This window comes from Myotis myotis, unplaced genomic scaffold (genome assembly GCF_014108235.1).
Source record: "Myotis myotis isolate mMyoMyo1 unplaced genomic scaffold, mMyoMyo1.p scaffold_m19_p_8, whole genome shotgun sequence".
In the NCBI taxonomy this organism is placed as follows: Eukaryota; Metazoa; Chordata; class Mammalia; order Chiroptera; family Vespertilionidae; genus Myotis; species Myotis myotis.
In genome coordinates, this window is record NW_023416390.1 from 20,281,261 (window position 1) to 20,297,000 (window position 15,740).

The 15,740-nt window shown below is 48.1% G+C and overlaps 1 protein-coding gene across 1 annotated transcript in view; it reads right to left on the reverse strand.

The window, feature by feature from the left end:
• The window catches only part of MARCHF4 (membrane associated ring-CH-type finger 4), a 75,746-nt gene that overhangs the window by 13,616 nt on the left and 46,390 nt on the right, over positions 1-15,740 (reverse strand). The window contains exons 2-3 of the mRNA XM_036320873.1: positions 7,841-7,996; positions 2,252-2,444 (exon numbers count right to left, since the gene is read on the reverse strand). Coding sequence (XP_036176766.1) covers positions 2,252-2,444; positions 7,841-7,996 — 349 coding nt within the window. The remainder of the gene's footprint in view (positions 1-2,251; positions 2,445-7,840; positions 7,997-15,740) is intronic.

A 15,740-nucleotide genomic window follows, 5' to 3' on the forward strand; every position in this document is an offset into this window, starting at 1 on the left:
AGGCCTGTTTGTGAGGGCTCTTCCTGTAAGTGGACACAGGTGTATCAAAGTGGCAGGTGGCATCTGCAGGTGTCCCATAAGTGACGCCTGGGACTCCTACCTGATGAGAGAGGGCTAATAGAAGGAACATGGGACTGCTAATCAGGAGACCTGGGTTCCACTCCCAGATGAGCAACCTTGGGCAGGTCACTTCCCTTCTCCGGGCCCAGCTCTCTCAACTGCAAAGCAAGGGAGTCATGCTGGTCGATTGTACAATCTCCTCTATGTTCAATTATCTCAATCGTCAGACCTATGGAGCCCTGAGTGGTAAGTGGTATTTATGCTCCTCTCTCTCACCCACATTCCCACCCGGAAAGGAGGAGTATACTTCCCTGCCCCACTACCTCTTTGATGGAAGGCTAGTTGGTGACTTGCATTGGCCAATGTCTGTGGGCAGAAGGAGTAATGTACCAGCACTGAGCAGAAACTTCAAGAAGCATTGCACGTGTCAACCAATCCTCCTGTGTTCCTGCACTTGGCTAAGAGAATACACTCCTGTAGTCCCTGCTCCTTTAGGCTGGGCCCAGCAGGAAGAGACGCTCAGAGCAGGCCCAAAGCCAATGCACAGTCAGAAGCTAAGCCCAGCCAAGTCCAGCAGAGCCACAGCCATCTTGTAGTCCCATGAATGGAAAATAAATGCTTGCTGTCATAAGGCTCTGCAATTTTGGAGTTTGTTTGTCACTGCAGCCAAAGCTGACTAATATACCACGTGTCAGGAAAGCATGTCTCCTAGAAACTCATATCAATGACAGATCAAAAACCTGCCTGAAGGAGAATGAAGGGCAGCTGGAGGGGCCTCTACAGGAAGGCCCCTCCATGCCAGAGCCCCATACCTCCATATGGAGACACAACTGGTTTTTGGCATCAACAAGGCCAGGCCTCAGCAGGAGTAGGAAGGGAGTTTTGTGCAAGAGGGAACTAAATTAGAATGCCTCAAGTCATATTCCTCCCATTAATGGTCTTCTTTCTTCCACCACTCTCAAAACCCGAGCAGTCTGCTTATTTCACTGCCTACATGCCATAATGAACAGTCTCTTGAACTAGGGGTTGATGTATTGATTTCACTAGTGCAGAGAGGCAGCAAGTTTGCTTAGACAAGTTTACAAGTTCCGGCATCACTAGTTGCTGGCTACTGTCATTAGTATGCAAGTGTCCAACCTCTCTGGTTCTAATATTATAGGATCCCAGAGAAACTCACATTAATATCATCCCAGCCAAATTCTAGTTAATAGATGTTTTTCTGCCAAACGAAGCCTTGTAGCATTTTTATATAATTCATAAACAAATGCCCAGGGAAGACAGCTGTGGTGCTCTGATGCTGTGAGCACTATGGCCTAGGGGAAATCTGAGAGTTCCGGGTCAGGATATGCAGGCTTCCCGTCACTCAGAAAACCAGGACCACTCCCCACTCCTCAGTCACTTGGATGAAGACTTCAGAGTTGACAGCCTATGTCAACCAACCCTCCACCAACCAAACTAACTGGAGGTTAGAGAGGGGAACCTAGATTTGGGAATGGGATAAGGAGGAACTCAAGTGGTGGGTTTCTGACTTTTTTCTAAAACACTGATGCCTTTTAAACAGAATCATACCTGCAATGGAAACATGTAAATAGATAAAAGAGCAGAAGCTCAGGGTGACACAGGGGTGAAGAGTCAGAGCCCATCAGGTCAGCACTCCATTCCCCTCCTGAAGGTGGCTCCTGAAGCTGGGCATGGAAGCCCAGGGCTACACACAATGTGAAAACAACTCGACTAGAGAAATCTTGGGCATTGGAATCGGCTTATGGAAAGCTGGAAAAAGGAGGCAGGCATCCTCAATACTGGTTCTGGGCATTTTGCTGTGAAGAGAATGAGATTAAATGTGCAGGCAGCCCTGGTCTGGCTTGGCAGCTATGGGTACACAACAGAGAGGAGGCTTTCCTCATCCGGCCAGAGGCAGATAGACTGACCAACAGACTTTTCACAAATCTTCATAGTGGCAAGTCTCCTTATCTATCTTCAACCAGGTAAGACATTTGCTTGGAAAGATTTAGATCTCCCTTCCCTTCCCTGCTTCCCACTCACCTCCCAAATTTAAGCCACCAGCCCCTCCTGAGCTCACAGGTTTCAAAGCTGCTGCCTTCTCTGCTTTGACCTCTCAGAGGGTGCAGTCCTGAGGGATTTGTCTAACTCACCCTCATTTGGCTTCCCATGGAGACAGACCCCGACTCACCAATGCACACCACGTCCATGAACCCATACATCCCGTAGCAGATCTGGAAGAGGAGGTCTTGGCGCTGCCATTTTGCCGAGGGACTGAAAGTTGACCAGATGAGCCAAGAGATACTGGCGATGAGGAAGAGGGAACCCAGGATGGCGGCTGCAATCTGCACCTTCTCAATGACTGTCAGAGAGATGGCCTGCCACTGCGGGGCAGAGAATGAATGGTCAGTAGGTTAGCTGTTGCTCAGATACCCTCATCCCATTCCCATCCCTCTTCCTTCTGTCACCCCCAAACTCTCACCACTGGTTTAGGATTTAAACCAGGGCTTTCCAACTAGTGACACAATGGATATTCTTGCAAGTTTTTTAGTTTTATATTGTTTTGGTGGAAGAAACCTATATCACACCAAATGATCAAAAGTCATTGCAGGGCCGAAACCGGTTTGGCTCAGTGGATAGAGCGTCGGCCTGCGGACTGAAAGGTCCCAGGTTCGATTCCGGTCAAGGGCATGTACCTGGGTTGCGGGCATAGCCCCAGTAGGAGATGTGCAGGAGGCAGCTGATCGATGTTTCTCTCTCATCGATGTTTCTAACTCTCTATCTCTCTCCCTTCCTTTCTGTAAAAAATCAATAAAATATATTAAAAAAAAAAGAATAATAAAAAAAAAAGTCATTGCAGGGGTGGGGTTCTGGGCAGGCATGGCTGGGAAGGAAGGTCTTTGCAGTTGAGTATGACACAGACAGAGAAATGGGGAGGAGGAAGTGAAAATGCAGCGCTAATGTGGTTGGAATTCCAGGGCCTAAATATTATTTTCAGAGCAGCACTGTTTCCTTTCACACTGATAGGTGCTGAAACGACACAGGCCGTTTTTACTTTTCTGCAACACCTGGCATGCCATTTAATATACATGCTGGAGATTACCAATTCAACAGACTAGGAGAGGACCCAGGATGTTGAGGAGAGATAAGAAAAACAGTATAATCTACTGACTATGTATGAACAGTAAAGTTTCATTTTTTTAAACAGAAAAAGTATTATACTAATAGCAGTATTGATGGATGGGTTGAAGGCTAAGGTGTGGGTGAGTTTCAGCTCTGAAATTCTGCTATTCTATGACGATCTAGGTAGCAGAGGCCTGAATGAGCCTGGGGTTGGATTTTAGTTTGGGATTTATTTATGCTGTCACTCAACAAACATGTGCTGAGTAGTCTCTATGTGCCAGCCACTCTCCTGGGTGCCAGGGACAAAGTAGTAAGCAAGAACATACATGATTTCTGCTCTCATGGAGCTTACATTCTAGAAAACACAGACAACCAAATAATTTCTTACAAATGTAATTTATCAGGAGTAAGAAAGGGAGATCCATGTCACTGTGGAAGTCTGTAAATGGGGATCTGACTTCCCAGGAGAAGAGATGCTTGAGTTGAGTAGGAGCTGACTAGAGAAAGAGAGGGGAGGGGCCCAGGCCCAGGGAAGAAGGTGTGCAAAGGCCCTGAGAGTGTGAAAACTTGGAGGAAGGCCAGCGTGAGTGGAGCAGAGAGAGCGAAGAGGTTGTGGGGTGAGACACTGGAAATACAAGAGGGGAAGACCATGTGGAGTCTTGAAGGATACGCACAGATGTTTGACTTTGTCCTAAGAGTAAATGTGATGCTTTTGAACAGTTTTAAGCAGGGAAGTTGGACACTTTTACAAGGATCAGGTTTGGGAAGAGGGAAGGAAGGACAATCTCCTGATCATAGGAAGTTGCATAACACCTTGCAGAGAAGACTCCTAGGGCATTTCGGCCTGAACCGGAGGAAAGGCAGGGTACCCTCCACCTGCCAACAGCGAGCGCTCATTCTGCATCCAATGGCCGGGAAGGGGGCAGTGATTCTGGCTCCAGCCGGGACTGATCAATGGCCCCCAAGGAATTGTAACCATTGGAAAACATGTTGTTTGCTAGTCTAGATGTAGGACATCCGCCTTCACATTTAATTATCCCCTTACACGTCATTGGGCCTTTAAATTTTCCACTGTTTCCTCCTGCCTAGGGTTACACATAACAAGGGGATTTTCCAGAAGTCTGTAACCCAAACCTACAGATGTTGCTCATATACAACGAATGCCTTTTCCAGGCCTGTCCCACTGTCTGTGAAGAGGGTTCCTGCCTGGGCTTTTTTGTTTCTACCATTAAGTCATCAATAACCTCCACCTTCTCCTGCTCCAGATTTTAAAAAATCCCAAAACCAAAGGCACGGAAAAGTCCCCTTAATTTCTAAAGCCCTTTCCTACCAGCCCCCAAGCCACCTGTGGAAACTAAACAGGCCCAAACTACAGTCTAAAGCATGAAGAAGGAGTGGGGTGGGGGCCATCGTCAAGGCTGCCCTCCTGTCTGTTCCACGTGAGGCTCCCCAAATGGTGCGGGAGCAGAAGTGCAAGGAGACAGCAGAGAACAAGTGACCAAGGTCTCAAAGAGGCTGGAGGGGGGGGGGGGGGGCTGGGGGAGGGCTCCAGGGGCTCCAGGCTCTGCAGCCACCAGACACAGAGCAAGATTCTAAATGCGAGATTCTCAAGCGCCGCCTGTTCTGCAACATAGGGAACGCACGTGGGGCACTGAGTCTGGGCAGGTGACCCAGTTCCAGCCGAGCTCTGCCCCAACTTGCAGAGTGTGACCTAGGAGAAGTCAATATGTCCTAAAGACTCTCAAGTTGCCCTTTTGTAAAGGTGGAAATAATCAGTCCCACTTCCTAGAATATTGTGAGGGTTAAATGAAATAACGTTCTGTGCTTCTTCGTTATGTTTCAGCAAAAATATAGTCATGCACGTCGAGGTGGGGGCTGCCTAAAGGTAAACTTACTCAGCAAACTCAGTGCTGTGCACTATATAGGGTAGAGGTTAAGGGCCAGACTCAGGAGTCAGACCCCTTGGATGCAACCCTGCTCCACCAGGTGACCCTGGGCAGATTGCTGACCCCTCTGTGCCTCCACTGTCTCATCTGTACATTGGGAATAACAGTACCCACTGCATTGGTTGTTTTCAATATTAAATGAGATAATATGCATGAATACGTACAACAGTGGTTGGCCCCCAGTGAGCACCCACTGAACATTAATGTAACTGCAGCTCAGGTGTAGCAGAAAAGGTAAGAAATAACCACGAGGATCATGGGGCCACCCCCAAACTCTCCTCAGTGGCTCTTCTGCTAGAACCAGAGCTTGCAGAGGGTCACTGAGGTAACATACTGTCATGGCTGCTGTTTTTCACCACTTTGTATGGGGCTTGTGAGAAACCTCCCCACACTGAGCACAGGCAGCCCCGGGCTACCATCCATGGCTCTGCTCACTGGCGGTGGGGCCTGCCCACTCTGTCCCGTACCACGGGTGGTCTGCCTGGGTTGTGGGAGCAGAAGTTGTCCCACTGAGGCTCAGTAGGCAGCTGCCTCACACTTGGCTGGGCCCAAGGAGCCCAGGACACACAACTGGGACAATTTGGGCAACAACCACACAACACTGCTGCTAGTCCAGACTACTTCCTTCTGTGTGGTCTGGAAAAGTGCAGTGACACCACTGCATTTCCAAAAGCAGCAGAGTCACGGTAGTAACTTAGCAGTAAATTAATAGCTCAATTTTGTCAATTCTGCCATTTGTTTGCTGTACTTATGAGATTAGAATAACCTCCCCCCCCCCCCCCCGGAAAGAGTTATCCCTAAATGTTTTTTCATCTTATGAGTCAAAGGCCAATGCCTGCTAGTGAGCCAAGGGGGCACTCATGGGGAGACTTGTAGGTTTGGACCCTGACCCTTCTTCAAGGCTTGAGTCAGCCGAGAAGGAAGGGGAGAGTTACAGCACGCGGGTGTGGAATCAGCTGTCTCACGACACTGCTATTTTAAGACACTGCAAGATTTGAAACGAATGACTGGAGATGGAACCAGCACAGGGGGTGGCACCTCTTGTTCTGACCCCTTGTTCCACCATCAGGATGGCTGAGGTGCCTGGGGCTTTTAATGTCTCCTTCCAGAAAAAATTGCCCCCCCTCCCCGGTACACACACACACACACACACACACTCATTCCTGGCAGTGCCCCATGTAAGCTGCATAGTGTCTAACATAAAACGCCCTGGACACGGCAGCTCCAGGTTTCCACCTGCCCCCGCCCCTTGCAGAGACCCCATCCCACCATCACCACCAAACCAGCGCCCTCCTGGGTTCACAGGGTCACTCTCCCTCCCCCTCAGGAAGGAGAGTGACACCACTGTGCAGATGCTCAGTTCCCACCCTCACTAGCCTGCTGGCTAACTGATGACCTGGCAGCTTAACTGGCTGACCATGTGCACATGGAGGTATTTTCAGAAGCCAAGCACTCTCTATATGCACTTGCTTCGGAGGGAGAGCTGCTTAAGTTGGAGGATTTATGGGGTGGTGCAGGGCCTGCCGGCTCCTCTGGGAAGATGGATGTGTCAGGGCAGGGTGGGAGGATGGGGTGGGGGACCCCTCAGTTCCTGCATGTCTAGCCCTGTCTAAATCTGCTTGGTAGACCCCACCCCAGCCCTGCCCCTCCCTGCCCTTGCCCTTCACAGTAGCTTCTCCCCTTTTCTTCCTTCCTTATTTTTTAAAAATATATTTTTATTGATTTCAGAGAGGAAGAGAGAGGGAGAGAGAGATAGAAACATCAATGATGAGAGAGAATCATTGGCCTCCTGTGCTGCCTCCTGCACATCCCCCTACTGGGGATCGAGCCCACAACCTGGGCATGTGCCCTTGACCAGAATTGAACCTGGGATTCTTCAGTCTGCAGGCCGATGCTCTATCCACTGAGCAAAACCAGCTAGGGCTCTTCCTTCCTTATTGCCCATTCTTCACTTTCCCTCTGCCTCCCTCTCCTGTCTCTTCTCCATTCTTCTCTGGCCCCTGTCACCCAAGTGTGATTCGTGGATCAGCAGCATCCATACCACCCCATCAACCCATAGCTTATCAGAAATGCAGAATCTCAGGCCCCATCCCAGACTCCTGAATCATGTCTGCATTTTGACAAATTCCAGGTGAATTGCATGTACATTAAAGGGTGGAAAGTGCCATTGAATCTCCTTTCACCTTCTTTCCTCTTTTCTTGCCCTTAGCTTTACCTCAGGCTTTCTCCTCACCCCTTCCACCCGCTGTCTTTTTCTCATTCTGTTCTCTTCTGTCCTCTGGCCTTCCTTCCTTTCTTCTTCTCCCTCCCTCCCTTCTTTCTTCTTTGTCCTGTCCTTTCCTTTCTGCTTCCATCCATCCATCCATCCATCCATCCATCCATCCATCATCTATCCACCCATCTGTCCATCACTCTCTTATTCTCTTTTCCATCTGACTCTGCCCTTCTTTCCTTCTATATCTATTTCTCTCTCTTTGCCTCATTCCTTTCTCCTCTTCTTGCTGAGGCTTTAAAAAATACACAAACGTTTTTTCATTTCCTCCTGCCCAAATGCCATCTGTGATCTTGCCCACCTAGCCTACCTCATTTCTTTTCTCCAAACTGCCCTGACTCTAAGGTGAAATGGTCCTCCCCCAGGAAGGCAGGGGATGTGGGAAGCCCGGATCCCAACACCCCAGCGCCCCCAGCCAGCGGGCAGCCCCCGGTGGTACCTGCAGAGGGTTCTTTGTGCTTATGGCAATGACGTGGTACTTGTAGTAGCACAGCTCACAGCTCCAGCAGCCGCGCTCGCTGATCCACTTGATGAGGCAAGGCTGGTGGGTACACTTGACGGAGCCATCGCAGCGGCACGGGCTCAGCAGCTCCCCCTGCAGGACAAGAGGCACAGGGTGGTGAGGCCCAGAATTAGGCTGGCAGGCAGGTAGGCAGGTGGTAGGCTGGGTAGCCTAGACCATGCCACTGAAACCAAGCCACAGGCTTTGCTGGCAGGCACCAGACCCCACCAAGGAGACCTGGGCTCCAGCTTCTCCACCGTGGGGGCCAGGACACTTCAGTGGAGTTTTAGCCTCTGTGCTGCCTGAGTCCTAGTGTTGCCGTGAAAATGAGTGAGTTGATTTCTATGGAAGCCTTCTGCCATCCAAAGGGGGTCATACACTGTTACCCCTCACGGGAACAGTATATTATTCATCTTTGTGTCCTTAGCACCCAGTACAGTGCCTGAAACAGACACTATCCAGCTTTGGCAAGGGCATGCATGCACACATGTCCGTTTGATGGACAAGAGGCTTTGTTCCTCTAGGACATTGGTTCTCAACCTTCCTAATGCCTTGACCCTTTAATACAGTTCCTCATGTTGTGGTGACCCCCAACCATAAAATTATTTTCGTTGCTACTTCATAACTGTAATTTTGCTACTGTTATGAATCATAATGTAAATATCTGATATGCAGGATGTATTTTCATTGTTACAAATTGAACATAATTAAAGCAAGTGATTAATCACAAAAACAATATATAATTATATATATGTTTTCTGATGGTCTTTGGCGACCCCTGTGAAAGGGTCGTGCGACCCCAAAGGGGCCGCGACCCACAGGTTGGCGACCCACAGGTTGAGAACCACTGCTCTAGGACATGGCCAGCTCTGGCTCTGGGTGGGCAGCAGGGGCACCTGGAAGAGGGGTAGAAATCCTTGGTATGGAGTAGCTGCTGTGTGTCTCTGGGAAGGAGATAGGAGGAAGTGGGGAGAGGTGCTGCGTGAGGGACAAAAGCCCTCATTATTCATGGCAGCATTTCCTAGGCTCATTTATTCTAACAGGATGAACTGGGTTTGATTAATCGGTTGTTAAGCAGCCATGTCAAATTGCCGATCAGGTAAGAGACATTACTCCCGGCCCCCGAAAATGGTGCCAGGCAACAGTGAAGACTGCACCCCTTGCTCCTCAAGCTGCAGCCACGAGACAGGAGAGCTGGGCCACCCCTGAGAACAAGGCCTGGGGCCTCTGTTGTGGCTCTGGATGTGGGACCCTCAGGGCTCACTGGAGTCACCCCCCTCATCCCAGCCTCAACATACTTATGTGAGAAGGGGGGGCGGGCATGACCTGGTCCCAGTGCCGGCAGTGGGGCCAAGAGGTCAACGGTGTGCTGCTTCCCTGAAGCTCCCAGTCCCCCACTCTCCCTTAGGACTGTGCAACCTCTTTTGGCAGAATAGGGACTTTTTTTGCACCACAAACAGTGGAAAGCAAGGACACCCAAACTGTTAGAAAGGGTTAACTTTGATGGTGGAAGCAATCCAGAATTTTACCAAATAAATAAATAAATCTGCAAAGAAGCTATTTTAACCTTGGCACTTATGCAAGTTTTATTTAGTATATTTTTATGTATATTGGGAATAAAGCCATATTCTTTTTGTATTTAGGGCTCTAAGAGGCCTTAACCTGGACACTTCACCATCTCTGGTCATGCCTGTGTTTCTCAAGAACAGAAGTGGAAATGAGCCAGCAGCCAGACGGATTCAGGTTAGATTTGATGTTCTTTTCAGGAAACTCTGTTAGAGGTTAAATGGTGGAACATGAAAACTGAGGTGGTGAGCCCAGCCAGCGTGGCTCAGTGGTTAAGCGTCGACCTATGAACTAGGAGATTGTGGTTCTGTTCCCAGTCAGGGCACATGCCCGGGCTGCGGGCTCAATCCCCAGTGTGGGGTGTGCAGGGGGCAGTCAATCAGGGATTCTCTCTCATCATTGATGTTTCTATCTCTTTCTTCTTCTCCCTTCCTCTTTGAAATAAATAAAAATATTAAGAAAGAAAGAAAGAAAGAAAGAAAGAAAGAAAGAAAGAAAGAAAGAAAGAAAGAAGGAAAGAAAGAAAGAAAGAAACTGAGGTGGTGAACATCTCTCGATGTAAAGGGACCTCTATCGAAGAGAAAGGGAAATGACCAGCCCAAGGTCACCTAGCCAGCCGTGGCATGGCTAGGATGTGAAGCTGGGTCTCTCTGACATCATCAGACTCTGAGTTTCCCACCGCACTCCTCTGCTCCTTCCCCTCCTACATCCCGGGCCCTGCCGTCCCTCCCACACCTGTACCCTTCGGTCTCTTCTCTGGTTTCTCCTTTCCAGACCCAACCCCTTCCTGGTCCAACTGGGCTCCCACCACCAGCATACAGACTTGCTTCCTCTCCCGCATCATCACCCACAGTTTGGCACTTAATCATTCTCTAATTGTTTCCTCTGGGATTGGGGCTGCTCCTGCGAACCCCGTGGATGGGCGCCAGGCTGTGAGAGAGGACCAGCCCCTGAGGCTCCAGCCTTTGGGCTGGCGGATTATTATGATCCTGTCCTCTGAGCTCAGCAAACTCCACAGATCAAAGGGGCTTAGTAAATGGGAAGGCACCGCCCACTTCCCTGATGATCTGCTTGGCGCTCTGGGGCCCAGTGACTGTCCTGGGAATGACTAGGGTGAGAAAAATCAGTTCTTCTCTAACCCCCAGGCCCCACTGGACACAGTGCAGGACGGGGGGATTGCATAGTGTTGGGAGATAGACTTCTTAGGTTTGAAGGCCTCTTTGTCACTTACTGGCTGTGCAAACTTGGGCAAGTTTCTTAACCTCTCTGAGGCAGCATTTCCTCATCTTCCTATTGTGGGCAGCTCTTACCTTCTCAAGGGTGGCTGTAAGGATTGAGTGAGATCAAGTACATAAAATGCTGGGCACAGTGCCTGGTACAAGTAAGATCTCTTGTGAAAATATGGCAATTCTACCTCGCATTTCCCTAAGGACTTTAATTTCATAGTTTGTTGTGTTTTTTGTTTGTTTGTTTGTTTTACTACAGTTCCACTTGATTCTCCTACTATCAAATAGGTAAGGAAGGGATTCATTTTTTTTTTTAAATATATTTTATTGATTTTTTACAGAGAGGAAGAGAGAGAGACAGAGAGTCAGAAACATCGATGAGAGAGAAACATCGACCAGCCGCCTCCCGCACATCCCCCACCGGGGACGTGCCCGCAACCCAGGCACATGCCCTTGACCGGAATCGAACCTGGGACCTCTCAGTCCACAGGCCGACGCTCCATCCACTGAGCCAAACCGGTTTTGGCGCGATTCATTTTTAAGTAAAGGTCAACTGAGCCCCAGAGAGAAGCTGAGATTAAGGAACCAAGAGTCTGCCCCTCTGAGATGGGTAGGGGGTCAGAACATGGATCTCCTAACTTCTGGCCAGGACTGTCCTCTGTGTTATCAAGAGGTCACCGAGAGTGTTTTGGGGCACCCATCTCTGGGGATGCTGAAGAGAACAGCGTGAGCCCTTGGATGGGTTAAGTGGGGTCATGCTAGAGGCGGGAAGCAGGACAAGGTGATCCACTGCCCTTGGCCATGGCTGAGCTGGAGGGTAGGGAGAGAACAGGATGGATTATCCTTGCTGCCAATGACACAGCAAGTGGCAGGCACAAGGCCCCAGTCAGTTCTCCGTTCACAGGTTTCTTTCTGTTCATTTTGGGCTTGCCTCATTTTTCCCCTTCTCAATCTGAAAGGACTTGCTTCTGGAGTCCTTAGGTTACCTGGTTGCCATGGCAGTGGCAGGTAAGCCCAAGACTTCCCCTTCTACCCACACAGGCACCAGGCATCCCCGCCACTGAGCAGAAAGAAAGAACTCTTGTCTAGTGAAGCAAAGGCAGCCCTGGCCCTGCTGCAGTGTGCAGCTCTGGGAGGTCAAAACATAGGAGATGATTGCCCCGGCTGGTGTGGCTCAGTTGGCTGGGCATTATCCCGTGCACCAAAAGGTTGCCTGTTTGATTCCCGGTCAGGGCACATGCCCAGGTTGCCAGCTTGATCCCCAGTAGGTGGCATGCAAGAGGCAGTCGATCATATTTCTCTCTCACATTGATGTTTTTCCTCTCTCTCCCTTCCTTTCTTTCTCTAATAATCAATAAAAAAAAAATTTAAACACACACACACACACACAAAGGAGATGATAGAAACGCCTGCCTTTGGGTGTAGTTTAGAGTTCTCTTCCTTTGCTCAGATTAGTGTGATGGATGAGAGCTTGGGCTCTAACCCCAGGTAGACTTGGGTGTATCCAGACCCATACAATCTGTGTGACCCTGAGAAAGTTGCTTAACCTTTCTGGGCTTCATTCAGTTATTCTTTTAATCATTAAGTATTGATCTGGTATGTTCTAAGTTCTGTTCTAGGTGTCAGGGATACAGCACTGAATGGAATTGTCTGTCTGAGAGAGTCAGACAATAAAAAAGATAAATAAATTGTAAATACTGAGGATGCTCTCATGTGCTATGGAGGAAAATAAGCAGGGACACTGGAAATGGAATATTAAGGAGGTGGTGGGTTGATGTTCGAAATATGGTGGCTCTGGAAAGCTTCATCAAATGGAGGCGTCTGAGTGAATACTTGAGGAAGGTAAGGAAACAAGCCATGCAGGTATCTGAGGACTAAGCACTCGAGGCCAAGGGTACATCCAGTGCAAAGGCCCTGAGGCAGAACCATGTTTGGTATGTCCTACAGGAAGCAAAGTGGCTGTTGTATCTGTGGTACAGTGAATGAGGGGAAGAGGAGTAGGAGGTAAGGTCAGAGATGTAATGGGGATCAAAAGTGAATGAGATGGGAAATTATGAGAGTATTTTCAGCAGAAGACATGACTTGATCTGACTGTGCTTGATAGGATCACTCTGGCTGATGTGCTGAAAATAGACTCAAAGGAAGAAAGGGCAGATCAGGGGACAGAAGGCTGTTGTAGTAATCAGGCGAGCAAGGGGTGGTGTTTTGGATCAGCATGGGAGCAGTAGCAGATCTGAGAAATGGTCAGTTTCTGAATACATCTCTAAGATACAGATATTGGTATTTGCTGATGATTGGATATGGTGAATGAAAGGAGAAAAGTCAAAAATGGTGCTGATTTTTAGCTGAGCCACAAGGAGAGAGTTGCCTTCCATTGAGATGGGAAAGACTGATGGAAGGGCAGGTTTTGGAGGGTAGATTGGGAGTTCAGCTGTGGACATGCCAACTTTGAAATGCTTATTAAACGTCTAAGTGGAGCCATTAAATAGGGATTGCAATATACATTAGTCTGGAGTTTAGGGGAGAGGTCTAGACCAGTGGCCAGCAAACTGCGGCTCGCGAGCCACATGCGGCTCTTTGGCCCCTTGAGTGTGGCTCTTCCACAAAATACCGACTTCTGCGCATGGGCCACAAAGTTTCAATCGCACTGTACATGCGTGCCTGCATGTGGTATTTTGTGGAAGAGTCACACTCAAGGGGCCAAAGAGCCGCATGTGGCTCGCGAGCTGCAGTTTGCTGACCACTGATCTAGACTAAGATACAAATTTGAGAGGCATTGGCATACAGATGGTGTTTAAAGCCATGAGCTTGGGTGAAATCACCAAAGGAGTATAGGTGGGAAAGAAGACTGGTACTAGGACTGTTCCCTGGAGGATGCCAAGAGCTTGAGAGATGGGATGGAACCAGTACAGAAGACTGAGAGGGAAGGCCAGTGAGGTGAGAAGAGAACATGATGTTCCAAAAGCCAAAGAGGAAGTGTTTCAGAAAAAAAGGAATGCTCCAGTGTCAAATGGGGCCGGTGATGGGTCAAGTTGGATGAGAACTGAGAATTAACCATAAAGTTGGCAAGTTTCCTTTGATTTCTTCTATTTTCTGGGGGGAAATATGAAGCACAGTCATGAGCTGGAAGTGCAGATGGGGAAGGAGTTACTAGATATCTGAGAGTTGGAATGAATAGTCATCCAGGGGAGTTTGAGTGATTAGAGTAGAGAAATCAAGAATGATTGCTGGAGTACTGAGGGTCCTTTCTATTAACATGAAGTGGCTCATCTGTGAAATTGGAGAATATATTTAAGTAAGAGAATATATTTAGCACCATGCCTAGCACATAGTAAGCTCTCAGTAAATGCTGGTTAAAATGTAAGGGGTTATAGTATGGGCTATAGCAGATCTTCCTGTCTCTAGGCCCATCTTCTCACCTACTTCAAACATCGATCAGTATCCTTCTTTCCTTCCTTCTTCCTTTCTATAACATTATTATCAATAATCCTAATGTTATAAACATTTCACAGTTTTAACAATTACTGTCATGGACATTCTACCATCTAATAATTAAATGAGGCTAATAATTAATTCTCCAATTTTATATATACAGATAACCACTCAGAGGGGTTCTTGCACAAGAGAAAGGCAGAGGAAGGCTCTGAAACTGGTTCTGTCCACCAGGCTACTTATATCCACAGCATCTGAAACCCAGCAGCCTTGTCATCAGATCCTTATCTTTCCAGCTCTGATAAAAAAAGATGGCCTTGCTGGTTCTTCTATTAACATATAAACACAAAGGCAGAAATCCTTTGCTCTTCCCCCTCTCCTCTGAACCCAATTCCAAGCAATGTTTATTGGGTACTAATTGATGTGGTGGTAGAGAAAGTGATGGGGTTTAACTTCCCCCTCACTTCCTCCTCACACCCCCACCCTTGATGGGGAAGAGACATTTGTTATGTAAAAATTAAGAGATAGAGACTTCTGTAAGCATAGTAATACATTCAAGTTATCTCTTAGTTGGATCTCATAGACTAGATCAGTGGTTCTCAACCTATGGGTCGCGACCCCTTTGGAGGTCAAACGACCCTTTCACAGGGGTCGCCTAAGACCACCGGAAAACACATATATAATTACATATTGTTTTTGTGATTAATCACTATGTTTTAATTATGTTCAATTTGTAACAATGAAATCGGGGGTCACCACAACATGAGGAACTGTTTTAAAGGGTCGTGGCATTAGGAAGGTTGAGAACCACTGGTCTAGATTAATAAGGAAGGTTATTGTTGGCTGTAGATGCTCAGAGGACCTTAAAATCAGATTGTCCTATCCAGGGTGGACCCAGAACCTGTGTGTACTGGGGTGGGAAGAATAGAAAAAGTTCACTGGGATTGTAGAGAAGCATAAGGAGGGATGCCAAAGAAAGTAGGGACTCCCCAATGTCCATCCTACATGGTCTCTGGACTTAGAGGATGGATAGTTGACTTGCTAGGGAAAGGAAAGAACTCTGTGTGTCACTCCTTGGACTTCACATATTTGAGAGACCAGTTAACAGTTAGGACTATCAATAACCCTTCTTCCCAACTTTGAGGACACAACCAAACTGGTCCGTGATATTGACCAACTATTTGTGTCTCTGTAATCTGGTTTGATGGGGGAGGATTGGGGAGGGAGAGAACAGAAAGGGAGCAGAGAAGGGGCAGTAGGTTGAGGGAAACCTAGAAGGTTCCAAGTGTCTCTTTCCTGCAGGAGACCAGATAATGATTTCTTAAGTCCACAGACCTGTAAGAGGTCAGTGTAGACTGGTATCAGGATCAAGAAAAATGACCTATCATGAAGTCCTACTTACCAACAAAGGCTGTGATACAAAGATGAATAGGAGAGGGTGTGACTCCTGCCTCCCCGAAGGATGATAAAGCAAGTTTCCCCCTTACCTATGGGAGGTAGGCTGATTTGCAAGATGACCTTCAAAGATCCTGTAGCCCTAGGATCCATTATTATACAGGATAGGCCATTCTCATTCTCTGCATCTTGTATCAGGTAGTGTACGGGCAGCGCTT